Here is a 20,176-nt window from a genome sequence, read left to right as displayed (position 1 = left end):
CGGGGTGAAATCTTGCGTGGAGCCCCAGATCGAGGAAGATTATCAGTGGTCTTGTATGTCTTCCATTTCCTAATAATTGCTCCCACAGTTGATTTCTTCAAAACAAGCTGCTTACCTATTGCAGATTCAGTCTTCCCAGCCTGGTGCAGGTCTACAATTTTGTTTCTGGTGTCCTTTGACAGCTCTTTGGTCTTGGCCATAGTGGAGTTTGGAGGGTGACTGAGGTTGTAGACAGGTGTCTTTTACACTGATAACAAGTTCAAACAGGTGCCATTAATACAGGTGTGAGTACGAGTGGAAGACAGAGGAGCCTCTTAAAGAAGAAGTTACAGGTCTGTGAGAGCCAGAAATCTTGCTTGTTTGTAGGTGACCAAATACTTATTTTCCACCATAATTTGCAAATAAATTCATTAAAAATCCTACAATGTGATTGTCTGGATTTTTTTCTCTCATTTTGTCTGTCATAGTTGAAGTGTACCTATGATGAAAATTACAGGCCTCTCTCATCTTTTTAAGTGGGAGAACTTGCACAATTGGTGGCTGACTAAATACTTTTTTGCCCCACTGTATATGCGTATATATGTGTGTATGTTGATTTGCATATGTTTGTTTGTGTGTGTGTTGATGTGCAGATGTGTGTGTGTATGTGTGTGTGTGTGTATGTGTAGGTGTGTGTGAGTAGGTGCATAGGTGTGCGTCTATATTCACTGCTGGCGATGTGTCGGCTGTCCCCAGCCTGTGGTAGTGTCTCGTAGGCGTCATGGTAGACCTGAGGCAGCCCTATAGTCCTGTCCATGTCCACCGTGTCCAGCACCACCGAGCTCTCTTCCCCGTTCACCGTGATGTCTCTGGCCCCTGTGATTGCGTTGGTGGGCGGGCCTCCCACGGACATCTCATAGTCTGGCGGAATGTCATCCCCACAGTCAAAGTTGGGCTGAAATCAATCAATCAAAACAAAAACAGTTTCCAAAAAACAAAAACTTTCCAAAAATAAAATCTCTCCAGGATCAGGGTTGGGAATGAAAGAGAGATGGATAGATGTTGAAAGACAGAAACTCCTTACTGGTATTCCCAACGCTTTGAGGATGTTCATTTTACACATGGGACAGGTCCGATGGTCCAGAAGCCAGGGGTCCACACAGCTTTTATGGAAGATGTGCCTGAGGACAGAGTCACACACACGAACACGCACAGCCTTGATGATGTCATCCGTAGTAACAGTCTCCTTGGTAACATAGCATCACTCACCATGCTCTACATATGCTCTCAGGTACAGAACAGTAAATTATTGTGGCATATTAATGACTACCAATCATTCCCAATAGACCTACTGCAACACATGATCTATAGGAGACAATGATAGTAATGGGTGTCTGCTCTCTCTAGTTACACTGACAAATGGGAGAGGCTGTCGTACCTGCACGGCAATATCCTAACAACATCATTCGCTTTATAGCCCTCGATGCACACAGCACAGTTGTCAAAGTCAGACTCCGTTTCCTAGAACACCAAACACACAGGAGACATTTGGTTGGTTGTCTAGTCTCCTTTTCATTTCCTGGAAGGTGAATAAAGCAGAGCGGATCAAAAGCCATGCAGCCTGTATAATTCATTCAAATTTAAACACACACACACAAGCCATGCAGCCTGTATAATTCATTCAAATTTAAACACACACAAGCCATGCAGCCTGTATAATTCATTCAAATTTAAACACACACACACACACACAAGCCATGCAGCCTGTATAATTCATTCAAATTTAAACACACACAAAGAAAATAAAAACGAGTCAGTCATTATCATTGGGCTGATGGAAGTTCATTACCAAATGCTGCGCTTAGCAGGAGCGTGGGGAAACGGTTCGCTTCGGTTTAGAACCCTACAATCAAGGTCATATCACTGCTACTTAAATAGGTGGTTTTGGAAACACTTTACTTGAAGAGGGTCTATACATAAGGCATTCATAACCCCTTCATGAAACCAGTCATGAAACCTTTATGAGTGTGGCAGTATCATTCATAACAACCTTCGTAACACATTTATCCAACATCATAGAAGAGGTTAGTAAAGAACGTAGCCAGGTGTACCTTGTCTCCTTTCCTGATGGTTCGTACTTGGAGCTTACTGATGGCCTTCTTGGCTGCGTCTCCGAGACGTCTCTGCTCATAGAAGATCAAAGAACAACAAAGAAGGTGGGGGAAAGATAAGCAACCCAACCTGGCAACCCAAAAGAGAGAAAAGAATGTCTGGAATTTCCTATATATCCAATAACCACTGACAAGGCAAGGAATGGACACGTTTCAAGGTTAGAGAAAGGGCCTGAGATGCACTGTCTCCATCTGAACCATGGTGGACCATATTACTGGTTAATAGATCTGAAGGAGACGTTCTGAGAGGCTGTGTAATGTTTTAACGCGGCAGGATGAACAGTCGCTTAGTGATGTTGACATAGCAGCGTCTCTGAGCTGACAGTTAACCCCTTGTTGCAGACCAGAGCAGAAAACACAGGCCGAGTCAGGTCACTGAGTTGTGCAAGGTACGAAAAAAAGGAAAGAGAGAGAAAAAGAGAGGGAGGGAGCGATAGAGAGCTAAATGCATGAGGGAGGGAGAGATTGAGTGGATGATAAATACTAAGAGACATTGAGAGAAAGGTAGGCTGTTAACCCTCGCTATCTAGGTCTACTCTCACTGTGGAAAAGAACTGCATCAGACCAGGCCACTGCCCACAGCTGCTCTCAATCAATCATCAAGGAAAGTCATTGTGACATCAACAGAAAACAGATTTGTGGTTTCAGGCCTGGCGAGTTCTTGGAGTGAATCGCAATTCAACTCCAGCAGGTATGAAAAATCTAAAAATTGTCACCATGGTGCCCATTCCCCTTGACAACCCATGTGGTTGTCTGTAACATTTGTGTCAACATCGGACAATCTTAGAAAAAGGTTTCTTCAGCTGTCCCCATAGGAAAACCCTTTGAAGAACCCTTTTTAGTTCCATGTAGAACCCTCTGTAGAAAGGGTTCCACATGCAACCCAAATGGTTTTACCTGGAACCAAAATAATTCTCCCTGCAACCTTTAAGGTTCTAGATTGCACCTTTTTTTGTAAGAGTGTGGGCATTGACTACACGGTCCAACAGGACTACACGGTTGACGGTCCAACAGGTTTCCACTAGCAAACACAGCTGTCGCGCTATTTTTAATTTTGGCCTTCATTTCTGGATGGAAAAAGCAGGGAAAGGTTTAGAGTAGACGAGTCACCTCAGAGAAAAGCAACTGCTCTACATATAGATATAGAAAAAGTATGTTCATACTGTGGTCAAACTGCTAGTTTACGCTGTCATTACGGTCATATCATACCTGCTTGCGGTCACGAGCGTTGGCATATCTGAACAGCTGTATATAGTAGCAGACAACCTGTGTGTGATCAGAGACAACACACTGAAATACAGTAGGATGACATTACCAACCGTTACTACCCTCTCCACTACTGTTCCATCGATGTGAACACCCCCCTATCCACATCGATGGAACAGTAGTGGAGAGGGTAGTAAGTTTTAAGTTCCTCGGCGTACACATCACAGACAAACTGAATTGGTCCACCCACATGCAGCAGCGCCTCTTCAATTTCAGGAGGCTGAAGAAATTCGGCTTGTCACCAAAAGCACTCACAAACTTCTACAGATGCACAATCGAGAGCATCCTGTCGGGCTGTATCACCGCCTGGTACGGCAACTGCTCCGCCCACAACCGTAAGGCTCTCCAGAGGGTAGTGAGGTCTGCACAACGCATCACCGGGGGCAAACTACCTGCCCTCCAGGACACCTACCCCACCCGATGTCACAGGAAGGCCATAAAGATCATCAAGGACATCAACCACCCGAGCCACTGCCTGTTCACCCCGCTATCATCCAGAAGGCGAGGTCAGTACAGGTGCATCAAAGCTGGGACCGAGAGACTGAAAAACAGCTTCTATCTCAAGGCCATCAGACTGTTAAACAGCCACCACTAACATTGAGTGGCTGCTGCCAACACACTGACTCAACTCCAGCCACTTTAATAATGGGAATTGATGGGAAATGATGTAAAATATATCACTAGCCACTTTAAACAATGCTACCTAATATAATGTTTACATACCCTACATTATTCATCTCATATGTATATGTATATACTGTACTCTATATCATCTACTGCATCTTTATGTAATACATGTATCACTAGCCACTTTAACTATGCCACTTTGTTTACATACTCATCTCATATGTATATACTGCACTCAATACCATCTACTGTATCTTGCCTATGCCGCTCTGTACCATCACTCATTCATATATCCTTATGTACATATTCTTTATCCCCTTACACTTGTGTCTATAAGGTAGTAGTTTTGGAATTGTTAGCTAGATTACTTGTTGGTTATTACTGCATTGTCGGAACTAGAAGCACAAGCATTTCGCTACACTCGCATTAACATCTGCTAACCATGTGTATGTGACAAATAAAATTTGATTTGATGTCTTAATGTTATAATCCCTTCAGACGGTTGGTTACAATGCTACAGTCACTATGTTCCTCACATTAACCCAGTACCCCCTGTTTATAGTAGCAGACAACCTGTGTGTGTTATCAGAGACACACTGAAATACAGTAGGATGACATTACCAACCATGTCTTAATGTTATAATCTCTTCAGACGGTTGGTTACAATGCTACACTCACTATGTTCCTCACATTGACCCAGTACCCCCTGTTTATAGTAGCAGACAACCTGTGTGTGTTATCAGAGACACACTGAAATACAGTAGGATGACATTACCAACCATGTCTTAATGTTATAATCCCTTCAGACGGTTGGTTACAATGCTACAGTCACTATGTTCCTCACATTAACCCAGTACCCCCTGTTTATAGTAGCAGACAACCTGTGTGTGTTATCAGAGACACACTGAAATACAGTAGGATGACATTACCAACCATGTCTTAATGTTATAATCCCTTCAGACGGTTGGTTACAATGCTACAGTCACTATGTTCCTCACATTAACCCAGTACCCCCTGTTTATAGTAGCAGACAACCTGTGTGTGTTATCAGAGACAACACACTGAAATGCAGTAGGATGACATTACCAACCATGTCTTAATGTTATAATCCCTTCAGACGGTTGGTTACAATGCTACACTCACTATGTTCCTCACATTAACCCAGTACCCCCTGTATATAGTAGCAGACAACCTGTGTGTGTTATCAGAGACCCACTGAAATACAGTAGGATGACATTACCAACCATGTCTTAATGTTATAATCCCTTCAGACGGTTGGTTACAATGCTACACTCACTATGTTCCTCACATTAACCCAGTACCCCCTGTATATAGTAGCAGACAACCTGTGTGTGTTATCAGAGACAACACACTGAAATACAGTAGGATGGCATTACCAACCATGTCTTAATGTTATAATCCCTTCAGACGGTTGGTTACAATGCTACACTCACTATGTTCCTCACATTGACCCAGTACCCCCTGTTTATAGTAGCAGACAACCTGTGTGTGTTATCAGAGACCCACTGAAATACAGTAGGATGACATTACCAACCATGTCTTAATGTTATAATCCCTTCAGACGGTTGGTTACAATGCTACACTCACTATGTTCCTCACATTGACCCAGTACCCCCTGTATATAGCCTCGTTATTGTTATTTGGGGGGGGGTGTACAAGTGACTACATTCATGTGTCTGTACAGTGAACCGTACCTGATTGCGGTCGCGAGCGTTGGCGTATCTGAACCGCTGTATATAGTAGAAGATGAGCCATGCCAGGGAGATGATCATCAGGACGATGAAGGAGATGGAGACAAACACCACCGACGTTCTGCTCACATACTTCTGAAGGTTCCTCGTTCCTATGGTGATGTGCATGGTCACCGTGACGTTGCGTTCTAGTAGAGCAGCGATCTCCCGACCCTTGGGTTCCGGAATCATGATCGCCACGATATCCCCCGTACCTGTTGGAATAGGAATTTCCAGGTGAACAAAAAGAAGAGCAGTCGTTGCTAAAGTCAATCAAATATTTATCCGGTTTGTTAAAAGTTGCAAAAGGGAGACATTTCTAGAGCAGAGAAACCCGGGCCTCTTGGAGATGGGCACTGTATTTTCTAAATCACACAACACCAGGCTGGTAGGAAGTCAAGAAGTCAGCTGCTACAAAATGTATCCAACCAGGCCTCCCAGGTGGCGCAGTGGTTAAGGGCGCCAGCTGTGCCATCAGAGACTCTGGGTTCGCGCCCAGGCTCTGTCGTAACCGGCCGCGACCGGGAAGTCTGTGGGGCAACGCACAATTGGCCTAGCGTCGTCCGGGTTAGGGAGGGTTTGGCCAGTAGGGACATCCTTGTCTCATCGCGCACCAGCGACTCCTGTGGCGGGCCGGGCACAGTGCGCGCTAACCAAGGTTGCCAGGTGCACGGTGTTTCCTCCAACACATTGGTGCAGCTGGCTTCCGGGTTGGATGTGCGCTGTGTTAAGAAGCAGTGCTTGGTTGGGTTGTGTGGGACGCATGACTTTCAACCTTCGTCTCTCCCGAGCCCGTACGGGAGTTGTAGCAATGAGACAAGATTGTAGCTACTAAAACAATTGGATACCACGAAATTGGGGAGAAAAAAAAATAATAATAAAAAAAACTATGTATCCAACCAACTACTGTAAATATGTTGTAGTTCATTGGAAATAAACTTAATAAAGGATCTGTTGAGACAACCTACATATTTCATGTGCCAATTATTTTTTTTTGTATAGGACAGAGATCTGCAACATGTGGCTGTGGGAGTGCATGTGGCTCTTTAATTGCTCCTTTGTGGCTTCATTAGATCCCATTCATTTGTAAACCTCTCTGTGGAGGTATCACCCCTATTGTGTATCAGGGTTGAGCTAAACTATAAATAACCTGTATTCACAGAACATTGTCTGTAGAACACAGTGAGTAATTAGCATTAGGCTAGCCTACTGGGAGTTCATTCAGGCAGAGACAGGACGCAGAGCTACAAAACAAAACCCCTGACTCTCCATGTCTGGGTCAGAGCCCTGTGGTCCTGTTCAGAAGGGAGTAAACGTTACAGATTTAGAACAAATCTGTATCTGTCGAACAGAAATGACTTGTCTGTCACAGAGTAAGGAATCATATCAGCTCTATTCATTAGCTGACATTTCTATCAGCAACGTTTTGAACATTTCACGTCCCTGGTGTCACAATACCAGACCGCTTTGATAACACAGTCCAATTGACAATTAGGTCAGGCCCAGCTGCCACTACAAAGGTTTGATCGGTAGCTCATTTAGGGTCAAACAAAGTACAACACACACCCCCCAGACACTCTACAAGGGAACATCATTTCATAGCAAAGCCATTAGTTCACACCACCAGATAGTCAACAGAGTGGACAATTGTAGGATATTTTAACACTTTCACAACAGAGTTGAAGGTTGTTGAGTTGAATGTTATCAAGGTCATGGACAACAGAAGTGCCACTTTAACACGTTGTGTTTTAACACTTCAGTTAACTCCTTTCAGAGTTGAAACTAGCAAGTTCTGACAGGGCCTCCCACCAGACATTATTCTCATCCTCACCTCTCATCTAGCCCCTCTCCCTATGGCCTGTGACCTGACACTTCACACAATCCTCAACCGTCACACCAAAAGATACTAGAGCTTCAATATACCCTTTCTTCACACAGAAAATTATAATTACAGTGATAAAATATCCTTCAAGTAGGCTAAGTCCTAAGCTAACGCACTAAATAAACACAATCGACACCCCTCAAGATTTCAAAATGGTCGCCATTCACGTTCATAAGGAGCAGGCCAAAAAGCTTCAGCGAGGCAAGACTCTGAGTGCCTTAACTTGCAGCTACAGTATGTACTGCCTACCTGTCTATCAGACACGGACACACTTTAACCACTGACTGAAGCATTGGGAGGTGAGGTGAGAGTGATAGATAGGAAGTATAGCCTATCAGAGGTGTCTGAGTGGTTTAAAATCCCAGACAAGAGATTACACTTCATGGACACTCCATCTGCAGCCACACATTGATGTGGGATGATGTCTGTGTCGTCAAGGGCTTAAGTGACTCATTAGCCTTTGGAACTCGGTGACATCATTTCCTATAGTACTCTGCGGCCTTGTTACCGTGGCGTCTGTGCGGAGCCACAGGAACACAGAAGCCCCAGGGTGCTTCACTTCTTCACTCCATCTATCAGTAATTTCTAAAGGAGATGCTCGTTCACTCGGCCACCACCGCCGCCCAGGCAGCCCGGCCAGCCACAGGGCATTGTGGGATACCCTCGACACCCGGCGGAGGTCTGAAAGTGGCCAAGGCCATTATATCACCATACCCTGGGGATGGATAGAGAGAGAAAGAAAAAAAGAGAGAGAGGGAAAGTTGGCACCTAGCAACACCATATTATCACTGCAGAACAGACAAAAACAGGTTGGAAAAAGCTGTGACTGAATACATTTTTATTTTACCTTTATTTAACCAGGCAAGTCAGTTAAGAACAAATTCTTATTTTCAATGACGGCCTAGGAACTGTGGGTTAACTGCCTGTTCATAAAAGTAGCTGCAAAACTTTTAGCCCAAGAAAGACAAAGCAAGCAGCAAGGCATTCAAAAATGGATGACTCCGTCAACCCACTCACTAATGAATTCCGGATTAGAAAAGGAACAGTGTACTTTACTCCAGAGACGGAAATATATTCACTAACAAATGCGGATTTAAAACCGCCAAAAAATTGGCATACGACAGTCGGCGCGTCCATAAGGCTAAGAGCTAAGCTTCCCCTAAAGTAAATTGGCAAAATGATATAGCCTAATTATCTTACTCCTGTCGATACAGAAATTCATAAAACAATTAAAAATAAGCTACTACACCAGAAAGCATGATTTGGCCACAGAGGATCATTAGCTTCTTTAAAAACATATAAGCTGTGGATCCTCGTAAAACTGACCATCCTATCGATCCTCGACTTCGGCGATGTCATTTACAAAATAGCCTCCAACACTCTACTCAGCAAATTGGATGCAGTCTATCACAGTGCCATCAGTTTTGTCACCAAAGCCCCATATACTACCCACCACTGCGACCTGTATGCTCTCGATGGCTGGCGCTCGCTTCATATTCGTCACCAAACCCACTGGCTCCAGGTCATCTATAAGTATTTGCTAAGTAAAGCCCTGCTTTATCTCAGCTCACTGGTCACCATAGCAGCACCCACCCGTAGCATGCACTCCAGCAGGTACAGTGCCTTGCGAAAGTATTCGGCCCCCTTGAACTTTGCGACCTTTTGCCACATTTCAGGCTTCAAACATAAAGATATAAAACTGTATTTTTTTGTGAAGAATCAACAACAAGTGGGACACAATCATGAAGTGGAACGACATTTATTGGATATTTCAAACTTTTTTAACAAATCAAAAACTGAAAAATTGGGCGTGCAAAATTATTCAGCCCCTTTACTTTCAGTGCAGCAAACTCTCTCCAGAAGTTCAGTGAGGATCTCTGAATGATCCAATGTTGACCTAAATGACTAATGATGATAAATATAATCCACCTGTGTGTAATCAAGTCTCCGTATAAATGCACCTGCACTGTGATAGTCTCAGAGGTCCGTTAAAAGCGCAGAGCGCATCATGAAGAACAAGGAACACACCAGGCAGGTCCGAGATACTGTTGTGAAGAAGTTTAAAGCCGGATTTGGATACAAAAAGATTTCCCAAGCTTTAAACATCCCAAGGAGCACTGTGCTAGCGATAATATTGAAATGGAAGGAGTATCAGACCACTGCAAATCTACCAAGACCTGGCCGTCCCTCTAAACTTTCAGCTCATACAAGGAGAAGACTGATCAGAGGTGCAGCCAAGAGGCCCATGATCACTCTGGATGAACTGCAGAGATCTACAGCTGAGGTGGGAGACTCTGTCCATAGGACAACAATCAGTCGTATATTGCACAAATCTGGCCTTTATGGAAGAGTGGCAAGAAGAAAGCCATTTCTTAAAGATATCCATAAAAAGTGTCGTTTAAAGTTTGCCACAAGCCACCTGGGAGACACACCAAACATGTGGAAGAAGGTGCTCTGGTCAGATGAAACCAAAATGGAACTTTTTGGCAACAATGCAAAACGTTATGTTTGGCGTAAAAGCAACACAGCTGAACACACCATCCCCACTGTCAAACATGGTGGTGGCAGCATCATGGTTTGGGCCTGCTTTTCTTCAGCAGGGACAGGGAAGATGGTTAAAATTGATGGGAAGATGGATGGAGCCAAATACAGGACCATTCTGGAAGAAAACCTGATGGAGTCTGCAAAAGACCTGAGACTGGGACGGAGATTTGTCTTCCAACAAGACAATGATCCAAAACATAAAGCAAAATCTACAATGGAATGGTTCAAAAATAAACATATCCAGGTGTTAGAATGGCCAAGTCAAAGTCCAGACCTGAATCCAATCGAGAATCTGTGGAAAGAACTGAAAACTGCTGTTCACAAATGCTCTCCATCCAACCTCACTGAGCTCGAGCTGTTTTGCAAGGAGGAATGGGAAAAAATGTCAGTCTCTCGATGTGCAAAACTGATAGAGACATACCCCAAGCGACTTACAGCTGTAATCGCAGCAAAAGGTGGCGCTACAAAGTATTAACTTAAGGGGGCTGAATAATTTTGCACGCCCAATTTTTCAGTTTTTGATTTGTTAAAAAAGTTTGAAATATCCAATAAATGTCGTTCCACTTCATGATTGTGTCCCACTTGTTGTTGATTCTTCACAAAAAAATACAGTTTTATATCTTTATGTTTGAAGCCTGAAATGTGGCAAAAGGTCGCAAAGTTCAAGGGGGCCGAATATTTTCGCAAGGCACTGTATATTTCACTGGGCACCCCCAAAGCCAATTCCTCCTTTGGCCACCTTTCCTTCCAGTTCTCTGCTGCCAATGACTGGAACGAATTGCAAAAATCACTGAAGCTGAAGACTCATATCTCCCTCTCTAACTTTAAGCACCAGCTATCAAATTAGCTCACAGGTCATTGCACCTGAACATAGCCGATCTGTAAATAGCCCATCCAACTACCTCATCCCCATACTGTTATTATTATTATTTTTTGCTCCTTTGCACCCCAGTATCTCTACTTGCGCATTCATCTTCTGCACATCTATCACTCCAGTGTTTAATTGCTAAATTGTAATTATTTTGCCACTATGGCCTATTTTTTGCCTTACCTCACCTAAATTTGCACACACTGTATATAGACTTTTCTGTGTTATTGACTGCATGTTTGTTTATGTGTAACGCTGTGTTGTTGCTTGTGTCGCCCTGCTTTGCTTTATCTTGGCCAGGTTGCAGTTGTAAATGAGAACTTGGCATCAACTGGCCTGCCAGGTTAAATAAAAGTGAAAAAAAATGTAAAAAACGCATTGCCTACAGTCAGAAGGTGCCGCAATTTGGGCAGCGCCTGGCAAATAGCCACATAGATGATTGTTGAGTTGCGAATGTGAAAAGTAGAAGCCCAGCCAGACATATCGCAATATTTCAAAATCCAATTGAAGGAAAACATAACTTGGAATGCAAATGTCTATTGCTGTAAAGAAAAGACAATGAAAAGACTAATCTGTCTTTTAGTTGTCAAAATTCTCAATTTAATTGAGTGAACAGTACAGCCTTTCTTATTAGCACCAGCCGAAAGTTTGTCATATTCCCGGTGAGTGCGCATATTCACTCTTTCATGGTTGGGTATGTGCTACAATAATTTCCTCCTCCAGGTTAGATGAACGTCATAATTGTATGTGTCTACCCTTCTCATAGGACGATTAGATGGATCAGACAACATCGTTTTAATTGATCTGTTTGTCAGTGTCAGCAGAGTAGGTTACTTTTGTCATTTTTGTCGTATTAAAAAAAGATTCTGCTAATGTCTCCAGTCATATAAAGTGTAGTAGAATTGCATGACATGTGTTCATAAAAGGTCAAAATGTTCCTGTGCAAAGAAAGAAGAAACGTATCTGATATAGCCTACAGCATTCAATGATTAAGTTATATTATTAGCCTAAATTACGACTGTCCAATCTACTCTTCACATTAGGAATAGTAGGCTATTTTACATAAGTCTGCAAATATGATGATGCATGGAATGCTTTATTATAAAAGGTGCATTTTTCTGGTGAAAATTTGATTCCCCAAACCTGAAACTCACACTCCGCCTATGGGATACGGCATGCAGATTTTCCATGGCAGAGTTGCATGACTCACATCTGTACGGGTCTAACAGTGAGAATAGGTCAAATTAGAGTGGGTGAAAGAGGGTGGTCAAAAGACAGAGGGAAGAGATGGAGGAGACAGAATACAACTCGTTTCTCTGTACTCTCGGTCGGTCGCCATGGCGCCCAGTTTCATGCCGCGATCCTGGAAATAAACCCAGAGGTATGTGTGTGTGACGCAGGGACTGATCCCCCATGGACAGCACACATTTCATATGGGAAAGGCCGCAATGCATTATTATGCTCATAAATCTCCATATGTAACTAGTTCGTCGTAAGAGACATACAGCCACAGGTTTATGGGGAGAAAAGAGAGCAGATCAACAGATAATCTACATAATAATAATCTTTATTAGCCCAACTCTTCGTATGGGTCCAAAAGCTGCCATTTTTAAGCTTTTTCTCATAGGCTTAAAGGGCTACTGGCAGTGTGCTTTTTTCGGCTTCAGATTGCCTAATTGTTTCCAAAAAACTACAACGAGTAGACTAAATCTAATAATACATAGCAGTCTAACGAAATAAGCGCATCAGGAACGAAGAGCTCTGGAGCCAATGTCCTGGCATAGACGGGGCCTAAATCACATTGTGACGTAACAGTGCACAATGGGTAGTAGGCCGGAGGCTACTGTGTTATCCTGCAAATATGGTTTACACACAGCAAGGCGCATTGCAGCAGCACCGTGGTTTGTTCATACATAACGGTAGCCACTCTTAATGCAATCAGCGGCACAATCACCGACTGAAAAACAAGGCTGTGTGTGCACGGTAAACAGATCTCACGGCTGCTAATACTATTATGTTAACACTGAGCCCTACACCCTGACAAACGCTACACAGCTTCAAAAAAACATCATGGGCTTGCTAACCTAACCAGATAACGCTCAACTGATATGCATTAAAAAAAAACATCTGGACATGAGGGCACAATCCAACATGGATGACAAAAGATTAGTAGCAACACATGGCCTCAAGGAGTGGATTCACTTCTTCACCTCTATGAGCCTTGAGAACAATATGGCCATGGTAAGGGAACACATTGACAAAGTTCTACATCTGCAAAGCTGCTTTTGCACACTGGGTATGAGATCTTAAGTAGGTAGTGCAGAGTAGACTCAAGGTTTTAGCCATCTTTACCATCTGGGTGGGATTTTGAATTACATAGAGACTGGTTTGTGCTGTCTTGCCAACTCCTATGGTCATAGTCACGTCAATAACCATAGGAGTTAGCAAGACACAACAAACAGATCTTGGACCAGGCTAGAAATTACAACCCAGATGAAGGGGACAAGAATACAGACACAAAGATATTCCACAAGGGGCAAGATGTCATACACATGTTATCACCACTGTCTGCAAGTAGTTGGCGAATCCATTTCATTTAGAGAGAGAGAAAGAACAAGAAAACCGAAATAGCTGCTTCTAAAAATCAAAGCAGTGTGTAATATCAACCGATGGCCCGACAGAGGCTGAACTGGTCCAAAATCTCTCCTCTTTGTGGACACCCTTTAGCAAGAATGGTGCATAATAAGCCAGGATGGTGCATAATAAGCCACGATGGTGCATAATAAGGCAAGCCAGGTGGAATAGAGAGCGAGTGAGCAGTTGATTTTTAGAGGAAGGGCGCTAACCTGTTTAGTGCTGCTGAGGATTAGCTTTTGCTAGCAGCCTTGAGGGCAGCATAACCTGCTGTGTAGTGGATAATAGTATTTGGTTAGCTGTAATTAAACAGCACAAATCCTCATTCAATATCAACGGTGTTAATTATTAAATAATTAATACATGTAGCCACCGAAATTTGCATAGTCAAGATGGCCGACAAAATAACTGCCTAAAAAACCATGGTCAGGAAATAAAAACTGAAAGGATCTGGCAGAGGAAGGGAGCCACTTCATACAGAAATCTAGTGATTAATTCCAGCTCTCAGAAAATGTCTTCCACATTGCTCTCCCTCCATATAAAAGCCAGACTGCAAATGTCTAGTCTTTCATAAAGATCAGCCCTGATAGGATTCATATGTGTCCTGTCCACACAGAGGTCTGAGTGTTCCCATACAAAAAGGCCTTGTATACGTTCTTTGTCACAGGTGGGGCCAACCTAATTAAGATGAGAGAGAGAGAACGAGATTCTTGGCTCTCGGTTACCCTGGCCGATACAGTCCACTTCTGTTGGCTCACTGAGAGGACTGTTCTTTCTCTCGCTTTCTTTTAGTCCCCCTTTCCCTCATCATTGCTCTCTCTCTTTCCCCCCCATCTCTGTCTGTTCGTCTCAGGGCTGGGAGTATGAGTCTTAGCAGCCCCAGAAATAGCACAGTCTCCTCTTTTCCGTAGGTACCCAGGGACTTCCGGCCTGATGTACCCTCTCAGCAGGAAGGGTATGTGTGTGTGTGGTGTGGCTCGTATCCACATGCTTCCCAGTCAAAATAGTTTGGAAGAGTTAGTGCATATATAATGTCGACTTTTTGTGACGTTTTTGTTCACTTCAGTTGTTCAGGCATACAACAAATTCTTTGGAGGCAAGCCGAAGTCAGTAGCCGAAGCGTACGCCCCTTTGTCGGTGATTGGTCAATAATAGGGATTCTTCAATAAAGTATTTGTTGTCATTCAACGAGTGATGACTCATTTTCATGCAAAAAATACAATTAAACATCTTAGTTAGATGTAAAATTGCGAGACTAAGATCCCCTCAGCAAAATCTTCAAAATGAATAACAGATTCCTTGAGTTATCTTAGATTAATTTGGACTATTTTGAAGAAGTGCATACTGGCTATGGCGTCTCAAAACTGACAAACAATACTATTGCCGCTTTTTTCAAATTTTTCAAGCGAGGGTCTTTTAAGGTAATATACAAGCACACTTGTTCGGTTCACCTAGCCGAGCTCGGCGCCAGCCAAGCTGAAGAATGCTGACGCCTTAACAGACACATCTCCTGGGCTGTGCCAGCCAAGCAGGGAGGGACCCAATGGGGGTCTCAGAGAGCTCGCCAGGGGTGGCCACCCGCCCCTCAAACCCCTCTCCTCGGCTGGCCCCATGTGTCTGAGGAATCTGGTAGGGCCTTCCATCATCTCTCCTCACTTCCCCATTAGAAGCCAGCATGCTCCTGTCCAGTCCAGGAGATGATGCAGATAGGGCTTGGAATCTGTCAGAGACTGCCAGTGAATGTGAACAAAGGGGTTTATATGAATGTAATGACCTGTTTTAGTCCACATGGCGTAATCCTCAGTTAAAAGAAGGCAAAACGTCAGCAATGGTAACCATTCCATTAATGCCAACCCTCATGCAACCCGATCACCTGCACAGCTTGGATGCCCATACAGACAGACACCACTCTGTATTGGTTGGAGGAGGTGTGTCAGTGCTTTTGCAGCAGGCTAACGCAGTTTGGCAGCGTGCTAACAGGGTGATAGGTAGTGTATAACCTGTCAACCCATTGTGAAGGAGGGTGCTACATTTTACAGCACATCGTGAAACCAGTCGCACAGTCAGGTTGTGTTAAGACACAGACATGGTTCGTTTAGTTTCAATCCATTAACATGATCTGTCTCAGTAAACAGAGCTACAGTAAAGACAAAGGAGTGTAGCCGAACTCAAAACGCATGTGGGCAACCACACACACACGTCAGTCATACAGTGCTTTCGAAAAGTATTCAGACCCCTCGACTTTTTCAAAAGGTTGTTACATTACAACCTTATTCTAAAATGGATTAAATCGTTTCTTCCCCCTCATCAATCTAAACACAATACACCAAAATGACAAAGCAAAAACAGGTTTAGAATTTTTGCAAATGTATATTTAAAAAACACGTTAATATCACATTTACATAAGTATTCAGACCATTTACTCAGTACTTTATGAAGCATCTTTGGCAGCGATTAAAGCCTCAAGTCTTCTTGGGTTTGACGCTACATGTTCGGCACACCTGTATTTGGCGAGTTTTTCACCCATTCCTCTCTGGAGATCCTCTCAAGCTTTGTCAGGTTGGATGGGGAGCGTAGCTGCACAGTTATTTTCAGGTATCTCCAGAGATGTTCGATCAGGTTAAAGTCTGGGCCCTGGCTGGTCCACTCAGGGACATTCAGAGACTTGTCCCGAAATCACTCCTGCATTGTATTGTCTGTGTGCTTAGGGTCATTGTCCTGATGGAAGGTGAACCTTCACCACAGGCTGAGGTCCTGAGCAGGTTTTTATCAAGGATCTCTCTGTGCTTTACTTCGTTCGTCTTTGCCTCAATACTGACAAGTCTCCCTGTCCCTGCCGCTGAAAAGCATCCCCACAGCATGATGCCACCACCACGCTTCCCCGTAGGGATGGTGCCAGGTTTCCTCCAGATGTGACACTTGGCATTCAGGCCAAATAGTTCAATCTCGGTTTCATCAGGCCAGAGAACCTTGTAATTTGCTTTTTATTGAGGAGTGGCTTCAGTCTGGCCACTCTACCATAAAGGCTTGATTGGTGGAGTGCTACAGAGATGGTTGTCCTTCTGGAAGGTTCTCCCATCTCCACAGAGGAACTCTAGAGCCCTGTCAAGGCCCTTCTCCCCCGATTGCTCAGTTTGGCCAGGTGGCCAGCACTAGGAAGAGTCTTGGTGTTTCCAAACTTCTTCCATTTAAGAATTATGGAGGCCACTGTGTTGTTGGGGACCTTCAATGCTGCAGACATTTTTTGGTACCCTTCCCCAGATCTGTGCCTCAACACAATCCTGTCTTGGAGCTCTACGGAAAATTCCTTCGACCTCATGGCTTGGTTTTTGCTCTGACATGCACTGTCAACTGTGGAACCATATATTCACAGATGTGTGCCTTTCTAAATCATGTCCAATCAATTGAATTTACAACAGGTGGACTCCAATGAAGTTGTAGAAACATCTCAAGGATGATCAATGGAAACAGGATGCACCTGAGCTCAATTGAGTCTCATAGCAAAGAATCTGAATACTTATCTAAATAAGGTGTTTTTTATTTGTAATAAATTTGCAAAAAAATAATCTAAAAACCCAAGTTTGGCTTTGTCATTATGGGGTAGTGTAGATTGCTGAGGAAAACTAAATATTTAATACATTTTAGAATAAGGCTGTAATGTAATAAATTGTGGAAAAAGTCAAGGGGTCTGAATACTTTCCAAGGTACTGTATATGAAAACTAGACTGCATGTGAAAAGATAAGGAATGTGGAGAGAAGGTATGGGATCATGGATGATCATGGATAGAGAGGAGAGGAGGGTGTTTCGTGTAGGACGGACTCATAAGATGCCCGAACCCTAGGTTTCTCCTAAGATCTTTTCCTTTGCAGTGATGGTAAAAGAGTTTAGAGTGGCCAGAGCCCACCACCACCAAACTGTCACTTGCAGAGCTAGGGTGGCCTAACCAGCCTAGATATGAAAGAGCTCAGTCTACAGTGGAAACTTGGCAGCCAGTTAACACCAGTTCTCTCTGTTAAAGCCTTCAATGCTGGCTCCACTATTGGACCCGGACCAGACGGAAACACCTTCGACTGAGGGATAACATACCCAACTGATTAAAATGTCCATTGAATGTGCTTGGGGGGAAATGGCTGACTTAGATATTCCCATGGACAGACTCTCCAAGCTGGCTCGTCTTAAACATGTCCACCCATCACTACCTTGTGATAGTTCAATTAAAAGCACGCCACGAAATCAGAAATCAGAAAAGTTGTCATAGTAACCGCCGCTTTCTGTAGATGTTCAAGCCAAGGCTAAACAGAGATGACTCAATTAGTAAATTTGAATTAGTCTGTCGACCCCATTAATACACAAAGTGTATTTATGTTACTTCAGTGTCACCATTGAATTGGGTAGGTTTTACGAAAACAAACAAACACTCTTCTACATGCGCACACACACTAAGTTGACAGAAGCTGTACCAATATGGATTGCCATTTGGATCTCTTGCAAAGCAGGACTCAGTTTTACAACCCAAAAATGTAAATCATTTTGGGTTGAAAACATAACTGTGCTAAATCCGTCTTCCATTAATATTTATGTCCACCCAAAACTAAAATCCTCCTACTTCCTGTCCCTTCTGCTCCTATTTGTCCTTGATTCTTTCCTACATGGCTCAGGGTGAGAGCAGGAGAGACAGGCTCTAAATTGTATTAAAAAAAAAATAATAATAATCTCTCTCTTCATCTCCCTTCATCTGCACTGATTGGAACATACCTGACAAGTGAAAACAATAATGGTGGAAGCTCATCATGAGGCTGGCTTTCACCTGGTCAGTTGTCAGTGCTGAAGAAGGACAGGGAGCGAAGTGAGGTCAGATTTTTGATGCGGTCAAGAATGAGCCGGAGAGAGAAATTACAGGATAACTCTTTAGTTTACACAACAGCCTCAGCCTGATCTGAGCCAGTACCATGCCAATCCCTGACTCAACATTTGGCCCAGTTCAGAATCAGCAAGATTTAGATATGCATTACAATTAGATATAGGCTAAAATGTATAGGGAATGTGTAGGATATCAGAGCCTGACTGATGATCTATCCCAATGCAGTCAGAAACATGCATCAATAGTCTATAGGAGCTGGGTGGATACAACTCCCAGAGGGTCATGGTGAGTTCATGAATGGGCTATGCAGCATAATATCAACATTTATATTTTACACAATGGGCCCATTCCCTTAAAAAGGTAGGCCTGCAATCCAAAATCTAGTTTTGTGGAGAAAAGTTGTTCATTGATCATTATCACACAGCTAGGAGGAAGGAAGAGGGATGCCGGTTTACTGTTGAAAAATAAACAGCTGCAATACATTACCAGTTCACCAAACAATTGTCTTGAGACAATGACACATCAAAATGGTTTAGGGTTTGAGGACTGCATTGAGCTTACATCTTGTTATGATTTGCACTTGTAGGCACAACTGGCAGCAAATGGACAATGTGCTTCTTTGTTGATTAGTTCAATATATAATAATGGGTTTGACAGTTTTGAGCTTGTAGCTTACGGGCATGAACGCCTTGCCAGTCTTCAACAGCCTAAAACAGTGTGCCATTGCCATAACGACATGATAACAGGGCAGAGCACTTGTAAACTGTCACTAAGTCACAACAGTGACACGTACAGTGTATCTCATACAAGTGATACAGTGCATCGCATACAGTCTTGAAATATTGATGAATTGCTCCCCCGAAAGTGTAGTTTACCTTGATGAGGCATTGTTATGGTATCGTTGACATTAGTGGAGCCCACGTTATAAATTATGACTGCAGATGCGTTGTGGAATGCAGCGACGTTGCGAATTTTATCTCTGAATGTACAATTCCCCGCAGCTATCAACGCCATCCAAGCATTGTTTTGATAAGGCAGGGGATACTTAGCGTTCGGGTCGCAAGCTTGTCTCTCTTGCAAAAGCAAAGGCATCAACACTTGCCCTCTTGCTTCTTTCTTGGGGGAGTGCTCGCCATATCTTCCACACTCAGTCTTCTCTGTTTTGATTTCTGAAGTCACGGGATCCACATAAGTAACGTTGACAAACGCGGTGTACCATTCTTCTTTCTCCGCCACCGTAAAGTCCAGGCACAGCAAATGCACGAAGCAAAAGGATAGCAGCCATGTTGAGAGAGCTAGACTGCGGCAGGCTTGGATGAGGGACATTGCCATGTTCAGTCCGAGGATATAGCGAGTGTTTCCCTCTCCACCAAGCCTAAAAGCTGCCTCTCGCTGGTAGCCTCCCCTCTTTCCAAGCTCGACGACTACGATTTCGGACTACCCTGAAGTTGAAATACTTGAAAAGTGATGTAGCAAACCAACTGGTTAAAGGTAGCTTCTGGTTGTTGACAGAAATGTTTTTAAACAGTTGATTGTAGGCGTGCTTCTCCACCCTGCCTACTGCTACCTAAGCGACCGGCCTGCAATGTTGT

The 20,176-nt window shown here is 43.5% G+C and overlaps 1 protein-coding gene across 1 annotated transcript in view; it reads right to left on the bottom strand.

Annotated features, from left to right (window-relative positions):
* LOC110498437 (RING finger protein 150) overlaps positions 1–19,916 on the bottom strand; it is a 31,532-nt gene extending 11,616 nt beyond the window's left edge. The window contains exons 1-6 of the mRNA XM_021575054.2: positions 19,460–19,916; positions 5,759–6,009; positions 2,091–2,162; positions 1,418–1,500; positions 1,064–1,160; positions 709–934 (exon numbers count right to left, since the gene is read on the bottom strand). Coding sequence (XP_021430729.1) covers positions 709–934; positions 1,064–1,160; positions 1,418–1,500; positions 2,091–2,162; positions 5,759–6,009; positions 19,460–19,916 — 1,186 coding nt within the window. The remainder of the gene's footprint in view (positions 1–708; positions 935–1,063; positions 1,161–1,417; positions 1,501–2,090; positions 2,163–5,758; positions 6,010–19,459) is intronic.
* Positions 19,917–20,176: the final 260 nt, after the last annotated feature.

The sequence above is a fragment of the Oncorhynchus mykiss genome, chromosome 19 (assembly GCF_013265735.2).
Source record: "Oncorhynchus mykiss isolate Arlee chromosome 19, USDA_OmykA_1.1, whole genome shotgun sequence".
Taxonomy (NCBI): domain Eukaryota; kingdom Metazoa; phylum Chordata; class Actinopteri; order Salmoniformes; family Salmonidae; genus Oncorhynchus; species Oncorhynchus mykiss.
Note: the sequence above shows the minus strand (reverse complement) of the source record. Positions and strands in the feature narration are given on the sequence as shown.